Here is a 27318-nt window from a genome sequence, read left to right on the forward strand (position 1 = left end):
AGGAAAACAAACTCATCGGATTAATATCTATGTGTAGAAGAGTTTTTCACACCCGTTTTGTGTTGGGACTCGTCAGTAGAACTGCTACTGGCTACTGGCCCCCACCAAGATGATGTGACCCCCCCCCCCCCCCTCGCCTTATTTATGCCTCAATACCATCATCTCATCTGACTCCCTGAAGGAAAGCTAGTGGCCCCCCCCCCTCTGTGTATCTCATTGTCCACAACAGCTGACTCCCACCTCCTGTTGGTGGATACAATTAGATCCACATCCCTGTGTGTGTACTCTAAAACTACTTCATGATAAATGGCACTGACAATAAAAACCTCTTTATCTTTAAAGGTTCTAAAAATTCACAAGAGGAATAAAACAAACGTTGCCAAATAAAATAATAATGTTTCTCCGTCACGACAGCGTTGTGTTTCATCAATAGGAAAGTAGCTGCCTTATATATTTGATACAAATCTATTTCTACAGGTGCGTGTTCTTCAGAGGGCTCTCGACTCGTCTTCTAGATCCTCCTCACGACTCGCTCAATACCTTTCACAGTGGGGGGTTTACGTGTTTAATTTGGCTGTAAATCACACGCTTGACGTTATGCGACTGATCGGCTTCTTCTTGAAGTTGAAGCTCAAGGAAATGAATCTCATGTCCAGAAAGCCACCGGGTACAGACGGCCCAGCTGCCTCCTGCTCCCTGAAGGCCCCTGTTCAAAAGGAGTGGGTTAAAGAGGCTGCAGGGGGCTCAGGGGGCTCAGTGCCGTTTTATTGAACATGTGTTGCAGCTGGTTTCCAGCATTGTTCTCAAAGCTCTTCTCCTCCTGACAGGATGGCCACTCTGCTGAGCAAGTTCCGGATCGACTTCTCGGACATCACCGTGCTGGGAGACATCAACACGAAGCCCAAGAAGGAGCAGTAAGTCTTCCTCCACATGCAAACCTCCTGAAGGGGAACCAGAGGATCGGACCGAGGCTGGACCTTCATCAACTTTCTGTTCTGAGACGCGTGTCCAGGGCTCTAGTGACGTCTGTTGTCTCGTGTTCTGAGGCGTTGTGGAGAAGCTGGATGGAAACGGCGAAAAGTCAACGAGTCCCTGAAGGCCTCTCCATGCCTTTGATAGAGAGAAGGCGACTCGCTCTTCCTCTTCCTCATTTCTCTTCCTCGTGTCTCTTCCGCATTTCTTTTCCTCTTCCTCGTGTCTCTTCCTATTCCTCATTTCTTTTCCTCTTCCTCGTGTCTTTTCCTCTTCCTCGTGTCTTTTCCTCTTCCTCGTGTCTTTTCCTCTTTATGTCTTTTCCTCTTCCTCGTCTCTTCCTATTCCTCATGTATTTTCCTCTTCCTTCTCATGTCTCTTCCTCTTCCTCCTCCTTGTGTGTCTTTCTCTTCCTCGTGTCTCTTTCTCTTCCTCGTGTCTTTTCCTCTTTATGTCTTTTCCTCTTCCCTGTGTCTTTTCCTCTTTATGTCTTTTCCTCTTCCTTCTCCTCATGTCTCTTTCTCTTCCTCCTTGTGTCTTTTCCTCTGTCTTTTCCTCTTCCTTCTCCTCATGCCTCTTCCTCCTCCTTGTGTCTTTTCCTCTTTATGTCTCTTCCTCTTCCTCGTGCCTCTTCCTCGTGTCTCTTTCTCTTCCTCGTGTCTCTTCCTCTTTATGTCTTTTCCTCTTCCTCGTGTCTTTTCCTCTTCCTCATGTCTTTTCCTCTTCCTTCTCCTCGTCTCTTCCTCTTCCTCCTCCTTGTGTGTCTTCCTCTTCCTCGTGTCTCTTCCACAGCAGCTTCAAGTTTAAATCATTATCATGACTCTAATGGACATAAAAGTTGTTTTCTACATTAATGTCATGAAGCTGGAGGGTTGAGTGAGTCTCTGCTGCCCCCTTGTGGTTGTGTGGAGACATGACATCAGCACGATCACACATTCACTGATCATATTCGGGTTTTTCTATCAATAACCGGTCGTCTGGCATCTGTTTATTAGAATCATTTATTACATTTCAGCTCTTTGTGTCTTCACCTTTAAAATATCGGTGTTTGGACTCAACCTGCCGGATTCTTGTGAGTCTTAATTGATAGAAGGACAACAGAGATGAGACTCTTAGACCAGACAACCCCGCTGACCCGAGGTGTGCCTCTTCCTAAAATACTAACCGTGACTCTTGTCGCAGCGTGTCGGCCTTCGAGGAGATGATCGAGCCGTATCGGCTGAAGGAAGACGACATGGAGCAGGAGGCGGCCGAGAAGCTGAAGGACAGCGAGCCCTGGAGGATCACCGACAACGAGCTGGAGCTCTACCGCGCCAAGGTCAGCACGCTGCCGCCACAACGCCGACCTTTACACCAATCGGCTCCCTGTCTCTGTTCATCGCTCTGTTTTTAATGTGCTAAATAAGCCACGCCCCCCTCCTCATCGTGTTATGATCCTCCATGAACCCTTAAGAGCTCCGCAGCTGGCCCTTTAAGACGGTTGCCATGGTCACTTAATAATAACCCACTTGCTGACTCGCTAATCATAGAGCACCTTTTTGTTTTTGCCAATAAATATAATCTTCTCTGAAGTTTCTTGTGACCGTTGGATGTTCTCCCTCCTCTGTGTTTGAGTTCTTCCTGAACGCTGACGTCACAATGTTTCTGCTCCTCAGACGAACCGCCAGATCCGACTCAACGAGCTGCTGAAGGAGCACTCGAGCACCGCCAACCTCATCGTCATGTAAGTGTGTGTGTTTAGAGACCTCAGGAACGCACGTTTTAGATGTGTTTTTTCTCTTTATTCGCGTATCTGTCGTATTCTGTGAACAAGTGAGTGCGAGGCAATGAAAGTCCTCCTGAGAACCTCTCCCCCCCCCCTCCCTCCCCATTGTGGCCAGTCAGATGGCTTTCCCCTCATTACTTGTAATGGCACCACTGCATTTGCACAAACCTCCTCGACTCTTGCCCCCAGCAAGGTGTCTGTCGTCCAATCCTGTCATCCGGGGTTAAGCTCTCTGCCGCCACCTGCTGGCCACAGGCATCAGGTGCACCCAACGCTTTTACTGATTAAGGGAAACGATTCTCCGTAGTTGCAGTCTGGCTCTGGTTCCTGTGATTGTGATTAATGGAGGGAAGCCGGGGAGAGAACGCTCTGAGGCTTCCTGACGGTATCGATCCGTCACTCACAGTTTTATAATGGCTGGAAAGTCCTGACAAAGTAGGCAGTGGGATACAAACATCTGTGGCCGACGCCCAACCTTACCCATTGGAGGCCCGGCCTTACCCATTGGGGGCAGGGCCTTACCCATTGTGCGCCCGGCCTTACCCATTGGGGGCCCGACCTTACCCATTGGGGGCACGGCCTTACCCATTGTGCGCACGGCCTTACCCATTGGGGGCCCGGCCTTACCCATTGGAGGCACGGCCTTACCCATTGTGCGCCCGGCCTTACCCATTGGAGGCACGGCCTTACCCATTGTGCGCCCGGCCTTACCCATTGGGGGCACGGCCTTACCCATTGTGCGCCCGGCCTTACACATCGGGCATTGTGCGCCCGGCCTTACCCATTGGGGGCCCGGCCTTACCCATTGGGGGCCCGGCCTTACCCATTGTGCGCCCAGCCTTACCCATCGGGCATTGTGCACACGGCCTTACCCATTGGGGGCACGGCCTTACCCATTGTGCGCCCAGCCTTACCCATCGGGCATTGTGCGCACGGCCTTACCCATTGGGGGCACGGCCTTACCCATTGTGCGCCCGGCCTTACCCATTGTGCGCCCGGCCTTACCCATTGGGGGCCCGACCTTACCCATTGGAGGCCGATGCCCGGCCTCAACCAGTCGTACCAGTGAACTAAAAGGTACCCTTGCTAACCATCCTTCCCTCGTTGTCTTGCAGGAGTCTGCCGCTGGCCAGGAAGGGCGCCGTGTCCAGCGCCATGTACATGGCCTGGCTGGAGGTGTTGTCCAAGGACCTGCCGCCCATCCTCCTGGTGCGCGGAAACCACCAGAGCGTCCTCACCTTCTACTCTTAAAACACACACACAGGGGGGAAAACAAGAGTTTTTAAAAGTCTCGCATCCACTTCTGCCTCTGGAAGCACACACACACACACACACACACACACACACACACACATACACACACACACACACACACACCTAAGGTGCACCACATACACTCCAGAGACGGTAGAAGCCACTGATGGAAACCAATGCTGGTAACATGAATAAAGATAAAGGAAGTGGAATTGGTTGAGGTGTGTAAAAGCCCTTCAAGTGATAGGGGGGGGGGGGGGGGCTATGGGGGTCCACGGGGCCCCACTCTGCCCCTTTCTTTAAATCTTGATCTATTCCAACATGTCTGGGTTTTTTCTCTTGTAGCTTTAGTTTCTTCTAATTGTCCTCATGACGTATGTTCCATGTGTTGACTCAAAGCGGTCCTCATACGGAGGTTCTGGCCGTCGTGTTGATTGGACCGGGTCGGGTCGGGTCATTTCTTTTTTTGCGACGCAGCAATAATCAAACTGTTCTCCTTTGGTGTTTCCGGGAGAGGCCCCGCCCCCTGAAGCCTTATGATGTGCCTTCCAGCTGAATCCGACACAAACACTTCTAATCTCTCCGGATTGACGGATGCGAGCTAAACTTATTCTCTGAGTGGACACTAGTTCTGGTTTTAATGTGATTGCTAGTTGTATTTATGCGAGTGGACTGCAGGTTTAATGAAGGCGGTCCACTCGGTTGCTTGAAGACTTTTTTGTCATTTTTTCTTTCTTTCTTTCTCTTTTTACCCAGATCAACGTGTTTCTCTTTCAGGCCACGCATTTATTTTATTAGTCTTCACCTCCAGTCTTCCTTTTCTTTTAGAAAGCTGTTGAATATTCTCGGCTCGGCGGCGCATGACGCAGTTTATCCTTCAGGCGCCGCGCCTGAAAAAACCCGTTTTTATTGGTCTTGAGTGTCAGAGCCGACGTGTGAACGGAGCCAGACTGACGAAGTCTTTTCTTCTAACGCGTGTTTGTGTGTTCGGTTCTTCCCCCGAGAAAGAAAGGAGTCCCACCTCGCCTTAAGGCCAGAGCGGTCCCCAGTCACCGCTTCCTGTCCCCTATGAGCCATACTGGCTGCACCGCTTCACTGGTTATGCCTCATCTTTACGTTCCACCTGCTGTCTGTTACATGGCTTCCTGTGGTCAAACCGCGGTTACGTTACCCGGGTTAGCGCCCCGGCAGACCCGTTGCCGGTCTCTCCGGTTCCCCCGCGACAGCCTGTTGCCGGGCAGAGCGTCGCTCTGGAAGGCGTGAGTAGAGCGCCGTGTTCCTCTACGCAGCCCGCTGGTGTTAATAAGTCGATGTGAGCGGATCTGCTGGCTCCGGTCGTCCCAAATCTAAACGAGATCCTGAAGTTACTCGTTGGGCTCGTTGACCGCGGCTCCAAACTTCAAATCCCAAACTTTTGATTTGTGCTCGTTCCAAAGAGTCTTCAGGAAATGCAGAGCGACCGGGAAGGAACCCGACAGCCCGGCTGACATTCAGGAGGAAACGGACACGGTCATTAACAGCAACTGTAATCTGGATTATTTCACTTTGTTTTGCCCTCCGTGGTGCGCACACACACACACACACACACACGTTCTATACGAGTGTGGCCCTGCAACATGAATAATTCCATTTGATTGTTTAACAGGAGTCGATGGTAAGAGAGACGGCACAGCTCATCACGAGCAAACTGGAACTCCTCCGTGGTATGCTACTCTCTTTAGCTAACGGGATGCTAATGTCATTAGCTAACGGGAGAGTAAACCTGGACCAGTTTAGGAGGAGAAGCTCCCTCACGGTTCTAAGTTAAACTGCCTCATAACTAATGGAATAAAACAGGGTTCTTTGGGTTTCTAATTAACTTTCCTCCCCCCCAGAACAGGCGGTTTTATAGCATCGAGCACGTCGCTCTCATGTACTCTGTATGCAATTTCTAAAGTGCGTGAACACGATGCTTTAGGTTAGCTGAATGTACTGTATAATCGTAAACATTCCCATCCTGTATATTTCCCGTCGCCGTTAGCCTTCACGCTGCCGCATCCTGTCATCGCGCGGTGCTTCACCTTCACGTGTGTGTGACGGTCAGTAGTACGTAAACACGAACTATAGGTCGTGCTCGCGTGTATTGAATACATTCTGGAGTACTTTCCAGGTAAAAAGCATGTCAAAGACGACCTGCTGGTGGTGGTCTAGCGTGCGATAGCGCCCCCCAAAAACATCCTCCCAGCTCCGTCGGGGTCTTTTGATTGGGTACGGTCTGAACATCGTCAATTTACATAATAATCTTTCCTAAAAGTGACCTGGCCTTCTGAAGGCGCAGCACTAAATCCCCGGAGTGCCGCTCTTAATTGGCATCGGCATTCCACTCACAATTTGATTGACGTTTCCCAACTTTCACTTCCTGTTGGTGCCTTTGGGGGGCGCTGTTGTGCACCATGAGGAAGCCCCGCAGTGTGTCTTAAAAACTCCATTCACTCTCTCTCTCTCCTTTTCTCTCTATTTTACTGTTTCATAGAAACAATATCACAAACAAGAACACGGGTTATTCTATATTTGTACATTACAGAATCTATATAGCTGCCTCTATATATATATTTATCTATATATATATATACAAATAGTTAGTCTGACCTGTCAACAAAAAGACTGTGTCCAGACTTGTACTCATATTGTCAGCCACCGTGTCGTCATTTGATCCCATGTATTTCCTGCCAAAGCCCCGCCTCCTCCCCCCCCCTCCGGTCCCCATCTGTCCAGCCATGACGGATGACGCTGTAAACACTGCGAACACTATAAAACTAACCTGTAAATAAACTCTTCGTAGACTTAACGGCATACATTTAAGAATGGAACAACTGTCGAATTTCAAAATGGAGAAAGATATTTATTTTAGTTCAGGATTTTCTCCACATTCTTTTTCTTTGGTGTATTTTTGGTTTTGGTTGTAAGTTAATTTGCATGTCGGTTCTTTTTTTTAAATCGTTTTGTTGCCTTGTTGATTATAGCAAATTGTCTTTTCTTCCTTTTTTTTAGTCTATTTCTATCTTTTCGATGCCTTTTGAAGAAAAGACATCACGTTAAAAATAACCAAGCAGATCAAACCTGTGTTCACACAGACGTGGAGGGAATCCAGCAGCCGGTTGAAGCGGTAATGTTTTATACGCTGTCCTGTTAACGGTCACAGATATGCTTTTTTTTTTTTACATTCATGATTACCAATACTTTGTACATCTTTATTGCAATAAATCAATCAAATGAAATCTGTTGCATTCGTGGTGTTTTTTTTGTGCTCTGGAATATTTCAACTGAATGGGGAGAAGAGCGGTTAGAATATGTTTAAAGAATTGTTTATTTTTGTGCATATTGTAAAATCAAGACAATTAAAAAAGTGCAATTTTTTTTGTCATGTCGTCTTGTTTAAAAAGACACAAATAAAGGGATAAAACATTTACTGCAATGTCGACCGCTCTTAAAGGGCCAGCGTTGATGTTTTAGTGACATGTAGTGGTTAGGTGGCAGATTGAGATGTAATGAATACGCCTCCTCAGCCCTCTAACTCCATGGAGGAAGAGAAGCTACGGTGGCCTTCGGGTAACATTGGAAGAAGAAGAAAAGCAAAGACCTCATAAGTTTGTCTGTTCTGGGCTGCCGTAGCAACGTGATCCTGGTACAACACGGGGTTAGGGTCCTTATGTATATATTAATAATTCATTCTAGGCTTGCGGAATACAATGATTCTGAGCTTCAGGTGATTACAGACTAATAGAAACATAATTATAGATTCCATCTCTGCCAATCGAGCCCCTCCTGAAATGCTACACACTGTACCTTTAAGGCCTGAAGATGACTTTGCATTATTTCATGTCATTTACGGATGAAAAATCCACTATCCAGAGTAATATATTATTCTTGCATTTTACGAATGACTTTTTAATCACCTTACAACACATTCTTTATCGTCAGGAATAAAAGTCAGCAAAAAAACCACGTTGATTTCCAGTTGGTGTCGAGCTGCAGCGTGAAGCCACCGGAGCTGCGTTGTGATTGGCTCATCTTAAGGATGGTCAGTGTGTGTTTGCTGCGACTGCAGGTCACGTCGGTGGTCGCCGTCTTTCAGCCGTCCAATCGGCTGTACAAATGGAAATGTTCTGGCCCAGTAAGCAACCTTTTTATTTATTTCTCCTCCACTGGTCACTTCCAGGAAGTTGGTGCAGAGCGAGAAGTTTCAGATTTTTCTCGTCCTCTTTCAGAATATAGTGAACAACGGTAGATATCTGCAGGATGGAGCACAGCGGCGGCGTTCTCATCGATCAGTTCTGCTTCTGCAGAACCAAAACGGGCACCACGATTACGACGAGCGCGGCGCAGACGACCAACACGACTACAGACGTGATTTTACAAAATCTTCTCCTCTGGTGTTCCGCTTCTTTCTTCTTCAGCAGGGAGTCGAATCCTGGCGTGTAGACGTCCTCCAGCCAGAAGTCCAGGTCCCTCGGAGTCTTCTCCTCCTCCTGCGAAGAAAATGAAAATGTGGCATCGCCATACATTTAGTTTTTCATCCCGACACTGATGTGCGTTGCCTGGTGCTTTTGGCTCCCCCTAGGGGTCAGTTGTGGGAAGGCACCCATAAACGATATGAAATGGACGAAATCCACAAATCACCTTTAAATAATCGGCGAGGTTCCCGTGGATCGTCTGCGTGTCGTACTCCCTGACGGTCCAGGAGGGCTTGGTCTTCTTCTTCTCGTCTTCCGCCTCTTCCATCGCCCTCACGTCTACGAACAGAGGGTTCCTCTTCACGTTGGACTTGTGAGAGTTTGGCGTGTTGCGCTTGTCCAAGTAGCGGTCCTCAAATGCCACGGGAGTGACCTCTGGGGATGGGGGGGGCCAGCGGTCCGTCTTGACCCTTTGACCCCTCTGTTGGAGACATTGAGGCGACGATTGAATTCTCACCACATTCAAAGACAAAGAGAAGAAACTCAAACAATGGAGCCTGAACCAGAATACACAATGTCCTTGATCTCTGCTATTTATTTGTGATTTCCTTGCTTTTATTTTGACAGGATTTCTGACGGTGTCAATGCAACAAAACTACAAGGAGACTCTAAACAACTACAAAGAGTCTAAACTACTACAAAGGGAAACAAAACAACTACAAAGATACTCTTAACAACTACAAAGAGACTCTAAACAACTACAAAGAGACTCTCCATTCTCGAATCTGGATTCTTGAACCCAGAGTCTCAACCAGCTGTTCCTCCAGGATCTCTGATCTGAGCTGAACTCCTGCCTCCTGGTGCTGGAGTGACTTTAGTCAACGTCGTACTCTAGTGGTGTTATGAATCCAGTGCCGGGGTTCAGGACACATGGCGTGTTGCTCTCTTGTTTCACGCCCACTACCTCCACGCCGCTCCAGCTGGTGACCGTGACCTTTGCTCTAAGGTCATTCACGTCTTTGTGTCGTTTTTTTAAGGAACCAGAAACGTCTGAAGGAGAAACGAGAGACACGTGACACCCGGCGAGACGACTGACGTGTGGTCCCTACCTGGGAGTAGACTCTGTTCTGCCACTGCTTCTGACTGGACAGCACCGAGCCCACTTGGAACATGCCGTGTGTGGCCGGCAGCATCCCCACGTCCAGCTGGAGGAACTTCTCCGGCCGGTTGTTGTTGGGCAGAACAGAGATGTCCATCCCGCCTGCGTCGCTGCGTCCACACTGAGCCTTCGCCCGGCTGCACACGGCTCGCTACGAGACGCTGTAATAATTCATGAAGAGCACGATGGGCATGTATCACTTGCAGGTGTGTGTGTGTGTGTGTGTGTGTGTGTGTAACCCAAAGCTGAACCCAAACCAACAGGGTCAGTGCCTTAATGTCACATGAGCAGCATCTCCGTCAGTCATCTGAGGAATGTGTGTCCACCGGCTGAAGGTAACTAGGTACCTTTACTTCACGTACGGCAATTCAAATTTGGGTTGGAAATCTTGGGAATCGAGCAAAAATCCGCGAGATTTATTTAAAATGATCCAACCTAGAACCCAACCTGGTGAACTCTTTCCCAGTGAAGGTAAAGTGCTTCACATGAAACCTTTAAAAGCATCGAAACATAATGCAAAGGATTTAAAAAACAGTTAAGAACATTTATTAAAAGGTCAAAAACAGTCCAAAAGCTTTCAGTTGCAGTGCAGTTTAAGAAATAAAATGCAGAAAGTATTAATATCCTTAGAAATCTGGTTCAAAAAAGCTATATTTGTTTTAGATTGACAGAAAAATGAAGAATTTATATAATGGTTGAAGTATTTTTTTATGCAAAAATGCCAAATATGCCATTTTCTGCATCGTGTGAAATCGTTTACTGTTTATTTTTATATATTAATATTTATTAGGGGCTAAAGATGCTCAAAAACTCACACTGCTCTGAACTGTAGAAACATGAGTCTGGGTAACTCAACAGCGCCCCCTACTGGTTAGAAATGAGAAGCTCCGGCCTAAAGTAAACCCACCGGGGAAAAGATGGTTTAAATACCGTGTTGCTGAACTTTAATTAACTCAAAATGTGTTTATTACAAATAAAAAGATCAGAATTAAATGTTATCAAAATCCACAATTTACTGGATATCAGCACTTTGGTTTAAATAGTTTGTTGAATATGTTGAAAACTAATTGGACCAATCCATAAATTAATTAGTCATAAAACAACTTTTTTTTTAGATGTTTTTGTTTTAAACCTGGAAATTTAATTTGTTCCAAGTTTAATCTGGTAACTCTTTGATCAGAATACCTACGGAGAACCCAAGTGTAACATCAATAGAGTTAAGATATGGTTTTATAACGGGAGCAAATAGATTATAGAATAATAATAATAATAATCTGATGGTCATTTCATAACCAATCAAATCATCGTTTGCTCTATAAAATAATCACGAACTCAAATACAGTCAGAAGATAAAACCCAATTCTGCAGATTAATCTCTTTAATCCCTCAACATGCAGAACACGCTCTGGCCTGAAGGGGGCGCTGTGGTCAAGGTCACGCAGGGCCGTCGACCTTAAATATGGTTCTTCACTTCACGATGGAGAATTAATGCGCTCCAGATTTCACTGATGGGGAAATCTGTTCATCATATAACAGATGGAGGAGAAACCACCGGATCAGTGTCAGGGGGGGGGGAGGGGGAGAGAGAAAGATGGAGAGGGAGGAGAGGAAAGGAGAGAGGGGGAGAGAGAGAGAGATAAATGATGGAGAGCGAGAGAGAAGAGGGAGAGAGTGAAATAGAGAGAGTGTGTGAGAGAGGGGGGGGAGAGAAGGAAATAGAGAGAGAGGGGGGAGAGAGGGAAATAGAGAACAAGAAGAGGGGGAGGGGAGAGAGTGAAATAGAGAGAGAGAAGGGCGAGGAGGGGGAGAGAGGGGAATAGAGAGAGAGAGAGAGGGGAGAGAGTGAAATAGAGAGCGAGAGACAGAGAGAGAGGGAGGGGGATGAGAGGTAGAAAGGGGGAGAGTGAGGGGGGTAAAAGAGAGAAGAGAGAGGGTGACAGAAGAGGAGAGAGTGAAATAGAGAGAGATAGAGAGAGGGTGTGTGTGAAAGGGAGGAGGAGGAGGAGGAGGTGTGGTTACGGACACGGAGATGTGGTGCAGCGGGTTGCGCAGAAATCCACCAACGATGTAGCGTAAAGAAGAGGAAGAGGAAGGAGAGGAAGAGGAAGAGGAGAGGGAGGAGAGGAAGAGGAGAGGAAGAGGAGAGGGAGAAGAGGAGAGGGAGAAGAGGGAGCAGCTCGCGGGAATCTGACCGAGAAGGCGGATATTGCAGCGCGACCTTTTTGCACATGTCGATGTCGTCATCGGGAAACCACCTCGCGCTGCCTCGCTTCGCCTCCGCGTCGGCGGGGACCGGAATGGACGCGCGGTGCGGGCGATGCGGTAAGACGCGGGCGGCTTCCCGCACTCACATCTTCACTCATACCTCACGTCGTTGCGATGGTGATACCGAGTCACCAGCCTCGGCATTATGTGCATATCTCTGTATGTTCGCATGTGCACATTAAAATATGCATTGAACCTTCCGGAGCTTCTGCACATTGTGAACACTGTTTCAAAGCTCGACGACGTGTCTGTGGTCGCGCGCTGAGCTCAGCGGGACGGACGTGTTCCCAAATCCTGGAACGCTGACATCATCCTCATCAGGATGCTCCGGGCGGCAGCAGCGGCGCGGTAGCGGCAGGCAGGGCGACGCAGTGTTCGCTCGCGCGGCGCGTCAATGCGACGTCCGGCCCTCTGCTGCGCGGCGGCGGTCCGGAGGCGGCACGAGCGGCACGAGCGGCGCCTCCAGAACAGCCTCAGCCAGATGTTGCAGAGTTGGTACAGAGGCCGCAGTACATGTGCAGACAGACAGGTAGACAGACCGGTATTGTTGATAGGCAGGTAGACAAGCAGACAGACAGACAGGTAGACAGATCGGTATGATGGATAGGCAGGTAGACAGGCGGATAGGCAGACATACAGACAGGTAGACCGACAGGTAGATAGGCAGACAGGCGGAGAGGTGGAATACATTAAACTGTTTATATTACTCACTTGAAGAACTTCTTCAATAATTCTGCCGTATGCTCCGTGATTCTGAAGCTGTGTCATGCTTTCTGAAATTAAATTAAATATGAGATTGAAGGCGCAGTTAGCGATGCGGTGGTGGGACAGGAAGTTTAACGAGTCCCTCGCCCCACGAAGTCGACCAAAGTACTGGACTCAAGTCAAAGGATGTCTAGCGTCATGGCAACGTATCCTGACCAGTGACACGAAAAGCCCAAAACAGATTTCACAGCAATCCATCCAGTCGTGGTTGAGACGTTGAGTCAAACCAACTAGTGCAGGGTGGGGAGGCATCGTGGTAAAGCCACGCTCCTCAAGGAGCATCCGCCCACGATGCTGCGGAGATGAATCCACGAACACGAACAAGCACTCGTTGAACATCGAGTGTCCGGGTATTTATGTCTTCTGAGACTGAGTGATGAACCCAAAGTCTGCTACAGTCCGTTTACTGGAAGAAAACATCATCAGACTAGAATGGGCACTCGGTAGAGCGCATACCTTCGCATATCACAAGCTTGGGCATTGAATTATGAACATTTTGGCATTAGTTGCACGCCAATTGGACAAAAATGTATCGTGCTATGGTAAAAAAAAAGATTTTGACCTTTCCATGACCTTGACCTTTGACCCGATTGATCCCAAAATCTATCAAATGGTTCCCGGATAATAACCAATCATCCCACCAAATTTCATGTGATTCAAGAAGATTTTGACCTGTTCATGACCTTTGACCTTGACCGTTGACCCAATCGATCCCAAAATCTAATCAACTGGTCCCCGGATAATAACCAATCATCCCACCAAATTTCATGGGATTCGGTTCAATACTTTTTGAGTTCTGCGAATAACACGCATACAAATAAATAAATAAATAAATACACGGCGATCAAAACATAACCATCCGCATTTTCAATGCGAAGGTAATAAAAGACATTTGTGATTTGAATAAAGGGGGGGCAACTTGCACTAGTACCAACTAGCACTAGTACCAACTTGCACTTGTACCAACTAGCATTAGTATCTACTAACACTAGTACCAGGGATCCCACGTTTTGAAGACAGGCAAGAGTGACATTTCCATCAGTCAGTCGCGCGCAATTCCAGGATGCTATATTTTCATTGGTTGCTGGATTAAATCTTACCCAGATACAACAGATAGCCTACGGGTTTTTTTCTGATTGGCTATTGTGTAGCCCATTCCTCACAGCAGAACTCCAGGGGAGCGCTTGATTCCTCCACGGTGAGGGCAGCGCGGCCGGCTCACATTAAAACATTAAATAGCCGAGAGGTTTTCTTCAGAGTGAGAAATACGATGTGTGGCGGGAGTGCGTGACTTAAGACCAAAATGCGTGAGTGTCACGCTCAATGCGTGACACTTGAGAGCCCTGTAGTACTAACTAGCACTAGTACCAACTAGTGGGTGGTGCTGGGTGCTGCATTCAGGTGAACGGTGAGCCGTAAAAATCCAATTTAGGCCGAATATCCGAGATCACTCACAACATGGCACACATGATGTCAGTCCCGCAGTCTGGCCTCCTCTTCGCGCTGGCTTCACACACGTGATGAGACGTCGTGAAGTGAAACCACTTCCCTGAGAGCAGCGCTCACAGAGCGAGGCTGTGGTGCAGGAGGAGGAGAGTCTTTACGTCGCTGGGCGAGCTAACGCTACATCTGACTTTCATGAGGAAACCAGATCCTGCTCAATCCATTTATCTTCCTGCACGGCAGCGAGACGCCTCACAATATCACTCGAGAGCACAGAGCCAGAGCAAAGGCCCTGAAGGCCTCCCCCGGTGGGGGACGGGCTTCCAGCTCGTCGCTCCCCGACTTGCTTCATCGGGAGTTTGACTGACAGGCGCTTCATCAGATCCCCTGACAAGTCTGTCATTTGTTTTTAAGTGACTTCCCTTTTCCCAAACGTCTTTGTATTTTCCAAAGACGGCTTCCATGCAATAAACCATCTGGTGGGTCTGGTTAACGAGATATTATTGGTATTTGTGGCTCATGTTTTACCGAGCCCCGATCACCCCGTCTCTGAAGGCAGTGTCTTCTTTGTGGAACAACAACTGTCAGACAGTAACCGTTAGAATCTGAAGAATCAGTTTTGGCCCAACATTAAGCATCAAGACTAAATAAACTATATTGTGCACTCGGTAGAGCGCATACCTTCACATATCACAAGATTGGGCATTGAATGATGAACATTTTGGCATTAGTTGCATGCCAATTGGATAAAAATGTACAAAAAGAAGACTTTGACCTTTTCATGACCTTGACCTTTGACCCGATCGATCCCAAAATCTAATCAAATGGTCCCCGGATAATAACCAATCATCCCACCAAATGTCATGCGATTCGGTTTAATACTTTTTGAGTTATGCGAGGAACACGCATACAAATAAATAAATAAATACACGGCGATCAAAACATAACCTTCCGCATTTTCAATGCGAAGGTAATTATGGAATAGGAATCCATTGGGTTCTGCTTTAACGTGGTGGACACACACACACACACACACACACACACACACACACACACACATAATAACCTGGATTACTATAATTGGTTACGTAATCCCACGATGATCAAACAAACTTTCCCTCTGCTGGCGCGCTGTTGAAGGGACTTTTAAGAAGGCAATTTCATATCCTCTCAAGCTTGAAAGGCCCAATTATGATGTGAGCCTCAGCCTCTCTCTCTGCAGCGCTGTGGGCGGCCGAGCATAAACAAAGCGGAGCTCGCTGGCTGATAATGGAGCTGCTACCGTAGCATGTTGCTAAGTGTCGCTGCGTTTCTCTCGGACACGGAGTGCATCGAACTCGCCTGACTTACGATGAGCAGGAGAATGACAGATGGCCTAATTTGTGTCTAACATGTTTTTATTTCCTCTTCTCAGACTGACCTTTCTGTTGATGACCTTTTACTGTTTAGGCTTCTTTGGCATACATACACACTTCCTCTTAATCTACCTTTCTGCAAGCAGTCTGGTCTTGGCACACTTGGCAAGCATTTTTCCCTCTTTATACACTCACTGCAGGCGTTACTTCCTCTTGATATACTCACTGCAGGCGTTACTTCCTCTTGATACACTCACTGCAGGCGTTACTTCCTCTTGATACACTCACTGCAGGCGTTACTTCCTCTTGATATACTCACTGCAGGCGTTACTTCCTCTTGATACACTCACTGCAGGCGTTACTTCCTCTTGATATACTCACTGCAGGCGTTACTTCCTCTTGATATACTCACTGCAGGCGTTTCTTCCTCTTGATATACTCACTGCAGGCGTTACTTCCTCTTGATACACTCACTGCAGGCGTTACTTCCTCTTGATATACTCACTGCAGGTGTTACTTCCTCTTGATACACTCACTGCAGGCGTTACTTCCTCTTGATACACTCACTGCAGGCATTACTTCCTCTTGATATACTCACTGCAGGCGTTACTTCCTCTTGATACACTCACTGCAGGCGTTACTTCCTCTTGATATACTCACTGCAGGCGTTACTTCCTCTTGATATACTCACTGCAGGCGTTACTTCCTCTTGATACACTCACTGCAGGCGTTACTTCCTCTTGATACACTCACTGCAGGCGTTACTTCCTCTTGATACTCACTGAAAGCGTTACTTCCTCTTGATATACTCTCTGCAGGCATTACTTCCTCTTGATACTCACTGCAAGTGTTACTTCCTGTTGATATACTCACTGCAAGCGTTACTTCCTGTTGATACACTCACTGCAGGCGTTACTTCCTCTTGATACACACACTGCAAGCGTTACTTCCTCTTGATACACTCACTGCAGGCGTTACTTCCTCTTGATATACTCACTGCAGGCATTACTTCCTGTTGATATACTCACTGCAAGCGTTACTTCCTCTTGATACACTCACTGCAAGCGTTACTTCCTGTTGATACACTCACTGCAGGCATTACTTCCTCTTGATACACTCACTGCAAGTGTTACTTCCTGTTGATACACTGACTGCAGGCATTACTTCCTCTTGATACACTCACTGCAGGCGTTACTTCCTCTTGATACATTCACTGCAAGCGTTACTTCCTGTTGATACACTCACTGCAGGCATTACTTCCTCGTGATACACTCACTGCAAGTGTTACTTCCTGTTGATACACTCACTGCAGGCATTACTTCCTCTTGATACACTCACTGCAAGCGTTACTTCCTCTTTCAATTATAATGAGGGCTGCATTTAAAATTGAAAAAAACATAAAACTTAATAGTATTTGACTGAATTGTTTTTGCCCCGCAGCTTTAAATTCAGTTCATTCAGATGTGAAGTTATGTCCCACATAAAAAAAGCAATATAATATTATTCTCATCTTTTTTTCTTTGAGGGAAATGTGTGTTCAGGGACTTTATCTGTGGTTCTTAAAGATTCTTGTTCAGCTCCATGTCATCGTTAGCATTCTGATCACATCGACTCGAGTGTCGATGTAACTTATGTTCTGATAAAACTTTACATCATTCAGCTCCGGATTTTATTTTTCACTGTACCGAAAACATGTGAAGGTAGATTTGTGTCAAACCCACCAATAGAAACTCCTCGCTCGTTAAGCGGCGTAAGCCCCGCCCACTACGTCCAAACTCAACTCGTAGATTTTCAATTTGAGAGCAACGTTTTTCTTTTTCTTTTCATGAGTGCAATTCTTTTATTTTGAGAACAAAAGTTTTTAATTAGCGGCAACACATTCTAGTTCATCAGGAAAACAAACAAACAATTAATTTACTTACAAACGAGAAATTTGCTCTCAAAACCTTTTTGTTTGTTTGCGTAATAAAGACACAAATCGACCTTCATAAAGACCATATTATAAACTATAGCCCCTCTCCACCTGCACACTCGTATTTTGTCATCCTTCTTGTGTTTCCAGTGAGGATGAGAACGTCCTCCTGACGTCACGCGGAGGCCTCGCGATGAACACCGGAGCGCAGCATCGTGATGTTGGGGGAGGGTAAAGTCGAGGGAGCTTGAATTAGTTCTGCCCGGGGAGATGTTTTCTCGGCTGTACAGGGCCAGTGGTGCAGCTCCATCGCAAATACCCACAATGCACCATGCAAAACAGTACTCACGATGATCACTGACCAGAAGTAACGCGACACTCCCACTTCTGTGACACGGCTTTGTTTTTTCTTTCATACTCATAAAAGGAATGACCCAATATTGAATTTAAATGGTAAAATTAGACCTATTAGTAACAGCATTTTCTTTTTTAGCTCTCAGTGATGTCATGTGTTGCCTGCAGGCCACTTGCAGGAGCTGACAGACAGAGTGTGAAGGCAGAGTAACACTCACTCCACCAGCCATCTGTGGCTGAGAGGCGGCGGCCCGTCACAAGCCAGCCTCGAGACTCATGAAATATTCTTTAGAAACCTTTAGAAACCGCGGTTGAGGTTCTTTCATTGATTTTTTTCTCGCTGTATTTACAGGAATATGGAAAAGTCGTTAAGTATTTTTTTCAGACACACTATGCACTGTTATTTGCAAGAGAAAATATATATCCTCGACACTCACACACTCATTAATACACTGATATTTATTGTGTTGAAAACGTGAGGTTATTGCGCAACAAATTGAAAGACTCATCATTGCATTGGGAGTAAACCCGTCACAGCACCATGGTCACATGCTGGCAGTATTTACAACATGCTGCACTGGAGAGAGACTTTTTTCTGTTGTTCACATTAAATTTGAACACGACCTTCACTGAACTGCTGCTGCTCTCTGGCAGCTGCAGGATTTTAGGGCGACTCAGCAGCAGCGTAATCATCCTCCATCTGCTCCACCGGTTGCTCATCTGGGTCGACTTCTTTCTCCTACGGGGGGCACACAGGTTGCAGCAGCTTGTGTGTGTGTGTATATATATAGGAATTTAAAGACTACTTAACATTATGATAACTATATATATATATGAGTAAAATTTCAAATATGCAGGAATTTAAAGACTACTTAATATTATGATAAATATTTATATATATATATATATATTTATATATATATCATAATAATGATATATATATATAATGTTAAGTAGTCTTTTAAATTCCTGCATATTTGTCATTCTACTCTTTTTCAATTTCTCCATATATATATATATATTTATCATAATAATGATAAATATATATATATATATATAATATTAAGGAGTCTTTAAATTCCTGCATATTTGTAATTCTACTATATATATATTTATATATATATGGAGGAATTGAAAAAGAGTAGAATTACAAATATGCAGGAATTTAAAGACTACTTAACATTATATATATATTTATCATAATGTTAAGTAGTCTTTAAATTCCTGCATATTTGTAATTTTACTCATATATATATATATAGTTATCATAATGTTAAGTAGTCTTTAAATTCCTGCATATTTGCCATTTTTGTTCATATGTTTTAATCCTGCATTGTGTTTGATTGCTAGATGTCTTCTTCTTCCCAGTCTTAAAAATATTATTGAGTGGATATCCCATTTCTCCTTCGTCAAACTAGCAGAATTTTTGTTATTCCACAACCAAACCTGCTGAATCATATACATATTTAATATTTCTGCCTTATTTAGTTGAAAGACTAACTTTCTAACATGTATCCCAGACTGAATATTATTTATTCTCCATGTATAGTTGATGGAACTAATTCGTATTACCTCTCATATTGCCGCTAACTAAAATAATATTTTTTGTCATCTCTCCAGGCAACATCAACATTAAAGAAACTTGATGGAGAAAACTAGAGGAGTCCCTTTAAGATGACACGCACAGACCCTCCTGACATACTGGTATCAACTGTGCATCGAGATATTCGAGTCGTCCCCTTTTCTTCACACAGCGAGTCGTTGCAACCCTCCGAACAATGTGATTCTATACATTACAGCACACTGGAGGACAGGAAGAGCAAAGTCAATAAGAGGCACTGCCGCTCCTTTGACTACCGGTCATTGGAGAACCCCAAATCCCAGACATACTCAATGGAGTCCCCGTACAAGAATGCTGATCGGCAGGCCGCTAACCCCGACGTGGCCTTGAACGCCCTGGGCCGCCAGCAGAGGTACCGCTTCTCTGCCCCGGACATTTTCAGCCATAGATTAACTCCCCAACCAATACCTGCAGACATGCCCAGTGAAGTCATTGTCCATGAACAAAAAAGAAGGACCAGGTCAAAAAGTGCTTCTCGGGTCCAGACTAGTCTCACCCCCGTGTCTTTCGAAGGGTCCTCATCTTCTGGGAGGAAGGGTAGGGAGTCCCAAAGGGCTCCAAGAGACTCTCACTGGAGGCCTGAAGTATCACCGCGTAGGGAGTCCTCCCACGCAGCAACTCGGGCTCATATGCATGACGTCCATCCAATTAAGTTGCAGCCTCAGACGAGCGACAGCAGTAGATACTCGCCGCACTATGCCGCGGAGAATTCTGAGGATGGAGTGCTGGATAAACCGGCAACTAGCCCTCATGTCAGGTGTCGCGTCGACATCAAACCGGATGAAGCGGCGTTACATCATTCAGGCCGTAAACAGGCTTCACAGCACGTGGACATACCCTGGCAGAGGCACCACAGTGGGGGGAGGAGGAGTCTGACTGTGCCACGCCATTTCTCCTACTCCAGAACACCAACTCCCACTGATTCACTGGGCACCGAGGGCAAGCAAGCGCATCAATATTCCCGCAGCATGCCAAATAGTTACATGCAACCCATGGAGATTCCCCTGCAGAGAATGCTTTCATCGGGTGATGATCGGTACTATGGAAGGGAGCGCAGAGCTCACTCCAGTCCCAACGTGCCAACCAAGTTCTTTTATGCAGACGATTCAGCGAGATATGCGACTACTGCGCCTCCTCAACCAACTTCTGGCTTTCACGATGAACGTTACACACCAGGACAAACATACACTCCAAAAGTGCAATACGTGCAAGATCCAAGGACTCGGATGGTGCATGCTGTGACTACAAGACCCTACTATCCTGAGATGGAGCCTTATCCGTATTCTGTGCAGACGGGGTATCCCAAACCCTACGTGGCTAAAGAACCGGGGCCATACATCATACAGACACCTCCAACAAGAATATTTTATGGGGATGATCCAAGGTCTTACCAAATCCAAACAGCTCCTCCAAGGTTTTATTATTCCAGCGACATGTATGCAATGCCACCAGAGCATCATATTCCAGCGAGGGCATATTACACAGAGGGCCGAAGACATGCTCGAGTTATTCAGGCACAAACTGATGACTGGTATGGCTCAGAAGCATCTGGCTATTCCACCAATCCTGCCTCTTATGTATCTCAAGTCACTCCAACGAGAGTCCGCCAAGAGCCTGTTTTAAATCCATGGTATGCCAACCCATGTGTAGAACCTCAAAGAATCGGCCCAGATTCAAAATCTTACTCGAGGTCCTGGGACAATATCCTCGACCCTCGCGTGGAGATGGAACAACCTATTACTGTCCAGCGGGGCCAGAGCTGTGATGATCTTCTTGACTCCAGGATGCCTGCAGCAGCCACCGGGGACAAACCACAACCAGTGGTCGTCAATCTTTCCAGTTCCCCGAGACGCTACGCAGCCTTATCGATGTCTGATAGCTCGCTGATTGACAAAAGCCCAACAGAGACAACAAAAGGCAGTACGAGTAAACTCTGGTTCGTCACCCCTGAGATAACAATCACCGATAACGACATTCGACCGGGGAAACTTAATAGGGCCGAAGGACGGTCTGCCAGTTGGGACATTCTTGACTCCAGAACCACGGAGGGTCCAGAACCGTCCCAGCGAGACTTTGAAAGCTCAACCAAAGAGAAGATTCATGACAACGCCTCGCTACAGCAAAGCCTCGAGCAACTCGACGAGCTTCTGGCCGATCTCGTGACCGATTACAAGCCACCCACTAGAAGGGCGAGTGAGGACATTCTAGATCAACTGAAGAAGTTAATTGATGAGGAGGAAGCAGTGTCTCTGTCCAGAAAGGGCTCAAAGGCATACACAGACGAACCGCCTCCTCTGGACAAGCAGCCCACCTCGATAAGAATGAATCCCGATCCTTTTCGAGACATGGACAGCGATGCAATGAAGAGCGCAGACGAGTGCTCTCCGGACCAGAGTCCCGACGAGGACGATACGATGATGTGCTCCAACAACAAATGCCAGAGGACGGAGACCCTGTTCAACGCTTGCCTGTATTTTAAATCCTGCCACAGCTGCTACACGTACTACTGCTCTCGCAACTGCCGCAGAGAGGACTGGGACATTCATAAAGAAAGCTGCGTGTACGGCCGAATCGGCAGCATATGCCGCCACATCATCAAACACTGCCGCGAGACCGTCGAAGTCCACAAAGCCTTCTCCCGTATTGCCAAAGTGGGCTACCTTTCTCGAGGTAGAGGAGTTCTATTCCTCGGTTTTCCAAACCCGGGGTCATCCAGTAAATTCCTGCAGTATGGCCTGGATAGTCTACTCATGTCTCCCACGTACCTGTCTCTCCGAGAGCTGGAAAGCTTCAAAGACAACCTGGGGGAGTACTGCAAAGAGCTCCAGGAAGCCGGTTCAGAGTACGACCCGAACGAATGTTTCATCTTGAATGTATCCATCGCCGTCGGTGACCAGATGCCCGACGGGCCATCTCCGAGGAACGAAGCTCCGACCGTCAGAAAATATGCAAAGGTGGCGCTGGCTTCCTTCAGCCCCGAGAGGAAGGTTCAGAAGAAAGAGAGCGACATGGAAACGCTGATCCTCACTCCGCCCCCGGGAACAGCAGACATCGACAAAGAGGGAGAGGAAGGCAGGAAGGCCAGGGAAATCTGTTTTATAAATATACAACGGGAGTTGAGGATTCGAGGGGTTTTCCTACGCCACGAATACCCAAAGGTATATCAGCAGCTCTGTGAGTTTGTGGAAAGTAACCGGAGGTTCACGCCCACAACTATTTATCCTATCGATAAGAGGACAGGTAAACAATTCATGTGCATGATTATGGCCGCCTCTGAACCCAGGACGTTGGACTGGGTAGGCACCCCGCATCTCCTCGATGACATTATTTAAGTGCACCTTTTGTTGTAAATATATATGTCTAGAAATACATATATATTGTTACACATATTTATATATATCAATCCAATTACAAGCATTTGTAGATAAGTATTTTGTTATCAAAATGATATATATTCATGTCTGCTTGGTCAGTATTATTCTTTTTCAGAATATATGCTGTCAGGTGCAGAATGGGTACAGTACATTATTTGTTTTAATCTTTTTAACAAGCACATCATTAACTACGTGTCCTGGTCGTATCCTGGTTACTGTTACACGTTCTTTTTGGTAGGGATTACCTAAACTGACATTATTTGATTTATTCGCAATATATGTTTTTAGTTTTTTTTAACTCAGCCTCTATAAATGAGGGAGATAATTTCTGGAAGTGAGTATAACATTACTATTTTTCATATGTGACTCAAGTGGTTAACCATACAGAAAATATTAAACATTATTTTCTTAGCTACGTAAATACTTTCTATGCAAAGTTGCTTCATGACTTTAAGTACCACATTCCTGTAGGAGTTTTTTTCAGTTAAAATATTACATTATATTAAATCATATTACATTATTATACACATCTTTAAAGAAAGTTTTGCTGAAATTGAGATAAACTGTTGAAAGTTTTAGGGCAAAGTACATCCCGAGAAAAAAATGAAAGCTAAAAAAAGTGATAGTTGTGCTGCTTACATCTCTATATCTATAAAACAGGCACAAGATATTTTCCTCTTTGAGTTTAATAGCACACTCTGGAGAAATTCAAGCTAAGTTCAGTCGTTCTTTGAATTTCCTCTTTAAAGTTACGGAGCACTGAAAGCGACCTCCACCCAGCGGCTCTTGAGACGGTGCCAGTCACCAGCCGCACGGTAGTCAGTTTAACACTGTGAATAGTGAGAGTGTAAACTCGGTGTCATACCAAGTGAATCATGCAAATTCCTATAACGCTGAAGTTGATGAGTTGTATTTTTAGTTATATTTACACAAAAAAAGAAGAAAATGAATTAGCAGCAGGAGTTATTGTCCTTAGAAAAAGGTGACCCCGATGTGGCGCAGTAGATATACGGTGCATTAATGCTTGAGGAAACATTAGTTGTGTATTTGTGCTGCACTAGGTTTAATTACATGTGTGATTTATATTGTCCTATTTAGTTTTTTAGCAAATGAGAACTTTTTTGCATTGCTCATTCATTGTTTTGCAGAACTTTTTGGAAGCAACTCAGCCGCGTTGCCTCGACTCTCAAGATACAAAAGTTTGGGGTCACTTAGAAATGTCCTTACTTTTCAATGAAGATAACATTAAATTAATCAGAAATACACTCTATACATTGTTAATGTTGTAAATGACTATTCTCTGGTTTTTAATTAAGAAAAAAATAATATATATACTGTATATATCCATATATGTATATATACATATGTATATATATATATGTATGTATATATATATGTATATATATATATGTATATGTACATATGTATATATATATATACGTGTATATATATACATATGTGTATATATGTATATATATATATATATATGTATATATACACATATATATACATATATATATACATATGTATATATACATATATATATATGTGTATATATATGTATATATATACATATATATGTGTATATATATGTATAGAGGCCCATCTCCAGTGTTCTAATGATACATTGTGTTATCGCCTTAAAAGACGAATGGAGGGGTAGGTTTTTATGTGAGCGCAGCTGAAAACAGTTATGCTGCTGAGAGAAGCTATACAACTGGCCTTCCTTTGAGCCACAAGAACTACATTAATATTTAAAATAAAAATCATTATTTATAACCTCCTAAATGTCTTGACTATATTTTATATTCATTTTGAAATTAATTTAATAAATAAAAGTGAGAGTTTTCATGGAAAACACCAAATTGTCTGGGTGACCCCAAACTTTTGAACAGTAGTGTCCATTTTTTGTTTTTGTAGTGTCCTAAATCCCAAATTCCCAAATGCCAGCATACTGGTGATTATCTGAAGTGTAGCTGAGTTATATTGTATGCTAATACCCAAACTATTTTAAAATGGTTTGACCCGATTCATCCAATAACTCCACGTCTCCGTCAGACGGGAGGAGTCCTCGGTCGTCAGTAAACGGTTGAACAAGCCGGTTTTCTTCCTCATAGTTTCCCATTTCAACCTCTTCCCTTGTGACATCAGCTTTCCTTAGAATTTGTAAGACAAAGTAAAGTGAAACTTGAAGTACATTTATATTTAAAAACCTGTTCCACTATTTGGCGATAGTTGACGGGCTGACAGGATGTGCTGTACAGACTCCGGCTGCATGTGTTTTATATGCTCAGATTGTAAAAAAATGCTCGATGAATGGACTCGTGAAAGTGAAGACTCACGACGCTGTGTAAGAAAAAAGAAAAACATTTTGGTCAGTCAAGTTAAAAACAACGTGTCAAAGATGATGAAGAAGAGACCTCACTAAAATGTCTAGAAAACTCTGTAATCTTGTATTTTTTTATACTTTCAACATGTGTGTCTGAGTGTGACTATTTATAAAACATAACTAATAAATGGAATGGGAACTCTGGGTGTCTACCTGTTCTTTAGGCGCAGCGCATCACACGGAACACCGATATACCGGACTCATTTTATTACACAGTCAAATAAAATCAACACGAAAATAATGCAAATATAGTTTGGTATATCAAAGAAATTCATATATTTAAAGTCTGACATACAATTTAATGTCTGAAGTTTAAATCTAATTTGTGAGACGTAGGGGTGACGTGTAATCGATAAACATAAAGGTGGAATTACTCCATAGAAACTCTTGACTTTGAAGGTTCAATATGAACAAAATATTACTTTAACATATATGTATATATCTACATATATGTTAAAAGTCATTTTAAAAAGTCACGTCAACATCAGCCGGATGTCTAAATCTAAAGTCCCTGGGGCTGCACCCCGATGCAGGAAGTCATCTCGGTGTTCGTCTCTGAGCCAATCACAGTGTCCCACATCATCTAACGTGGACTGCAGTGGAGCCACGCCCCCTTTTTCTTTACAGCAAGCATGGCCGACGGGGAGGCAAGAAGGAAGATCTCTCTCTCCCTCTCTCTCTCTCTCGGCCGCTGACCTCCATCAGGCCCACATCGCCACCTTGGATTTCCCAATCAATAAATCATTGATCTTGTGCGCTCCTCTGCTCTGTGTGTGTGTGTCTGTGTGTGTGTGTGTGCACGCCGGTGCCAGGATGTGGAGCCGTGAGGGCGAGATAAGAGCTGCGGCTCAGCATCTTGTGTGGCTGCTGGCAGTCTGACGGTCTGACGCCGTCGTGGGGACTCGGACCCTTTAAGAGAGGTCAAAGGGCACAGTCAATACTCACCAGTGTGTGTGTGTGTGTGTGTGTGTGTGTTCACACAGAATGGAGGCCATGTGAGTAACAGACTGGGCCTTAGTGTTTCCCTGACTGCGCTGCAGGGCTTCTGACTGCATGATTTATTAAAAGGTTTCTATAGATTTTGCCGGTTCCGATCGTGATGGGAACCCAGAATGTGTCCGGGGTGTCATCTCGTGTGAAGGGCCCCCCCTGAAGGTCTGGAGGGCCCTCGGCCCCCTCTGCTCCCCCAAAAGTGGTCCTCTGGTTGGAGAGCGCCCTCTGGTGGTGGGAAGGACACACTGCCTCCTGCTGTTGAATATGAGCGTCATCCCGAGCTCTGCAGGGCCTTAGAACCCTCTGACTGCTCAGGTGTCCGTGTCATTGCCTGTCGCGTTGTGATTTCTATCAATTATGATCATTTAATAAAAATGGACAAAACTATGACTTTGCCCGTATGACTGCCGGTGCCCATGTGGAGGACACGTGAAACGGATCAGGACAGAGTCTCTGGGTTGAGTCCGAGCAAAAAGGTTCTGAGCTAATGATGCAAACGGGTCAGAATAACGAGGTGGACCTCAAGCCCCCGGCTCATTATACGGTTATCAGTCCTCATTTCCATAATCCTCACAGCATCATAACCTCACATGACCCCGAGATGAACAGAGGAACTGAGGTTATACGAAATATATATATATATAAAATATATATAATTTATAATATATATATATTATATATATTGTATATATATTATATATATAATATATTTATATATACTATTATATATATTTATATATATTATATATAATATATATTATGTATAATATATATATTATATATAGTATGTATAATATATACATGTATATTATATAATATATTTATATATATAATATACAGTATATATAATATGTATAATATATATATTATATATAAATATATATATTATATATTATACATATATATATATATTCACATAAAAAACGTCTTCTTTATGATTAAAAGAAGGAAACCTGGTTGTGCCGGTGCGTCTCTCGTCTGAATAATGATCAACCTCTGACCGCTTATTATAATAATGTTAATACCATATTCAAAATGCGTCTCCTGGTCCAATAGATGATGTCATGTCCCTTCTATATGGAAGAAACTAATTAATTCCATACAGTTTAAAACAAATGGTGTATATTGGATATATAAACATACAGAAGCCCATTGTTTTAAAACAGAGACGTTTCCACTTAATTATAAATTGTATAAATCATTGTAACATCTAATGTTTCCCACTGTACTTTTTATCTTTTAGGGAGTGATTTTGAATTTGTTA

General features: G+C 44.8%; 3 protein-coding genes across 4 annotated transcripts in view; 2 read left to right on the top strand and 1 right to left on the bottom strand.

The window, feature by feature from the left end:
- slc12a2 (solute carrier family 12 member 2) overlaps positions 1-7248 on the top strand; it is a 44878-nt gene extending 37630 nt beyond the window's left edge. For both annotated transcript variants that reach the window (XM_056431878.1, XM_056431877.1), the window contains 4 exons: positions 828-914; positions 2155-2290; positions 2628-2695; positions 3853-7248. In XM_056431878.1, coding sequence (XP_056287853.1) covers positions 828-914; positions 2155-2290; positions 2628-2695; positions 3853-3988 — 427 coding nt within the window. In that variant the 3' untranslated portion in view covers positions 3989-7248. The remainder of the gene's footprint in view (positions 1-827; positions 915-2154; positions 2291-2627; positions 2696-3852) is intronic.
- On the bottom strand, positions 7207-11083 carry LOC130204893 (major intrinsically disordered NOTCH2-binding receptor 1-like). The gene is made up of 3 exons (XM_056431879.1): positions 9534-11083; positions 8651-8905; positions 7207-8499 (listed from the first exon to the last, which is right to left on the bottom strand). The coding sequence occupies exons 1-3, from the start codon at positions 9678-9680 to the stop codon at positions 8299-8301; spliced, it is 603 nt and encodes a 200-aa protein (XP_056287854.1). The 5' UTR covers positions 9681-11083; the 3' UTR covers positions 7207-8298.
- Positions 11084-11572: 489 nt separating this feature from the next.
- On the top strand, positions 11573-23982 carry ajm1 (apical junction component 1 homolog). The gene is made up of 2 exons (XM_056432267.1): positions 11573-11905; positions 19298-23982. Exon 2 carries the CDS (start codon positions 19352-19354, stop codon positions 22628-22630), a length of 3279 nt encoding a protein of 1092 aa, XP_056288242.1. The 5' UTR covers positions 11573-11905; positions 19298-19351; the 3' UTR covers positions 22631-23982.
- Positions 23983-27318: the final 3336 nt, after the last annotated feature.

This window comes from Pseudoliparis swirei, chromosome 15 (assembly GCF_029220125.1).
Source record: "Pseudoliparis swirei isolate HS2019 ecotype Mariana Trench chromosome 15, NWPU_hadal_v1, whole genome shotgun sequence".
Lineage (NCBI taxonomy): Eukaryota > Metazoa > Chordata > Actinopteri > Perciformes > Liparidae > Pseudoliparis > Pseudoliparis swirei.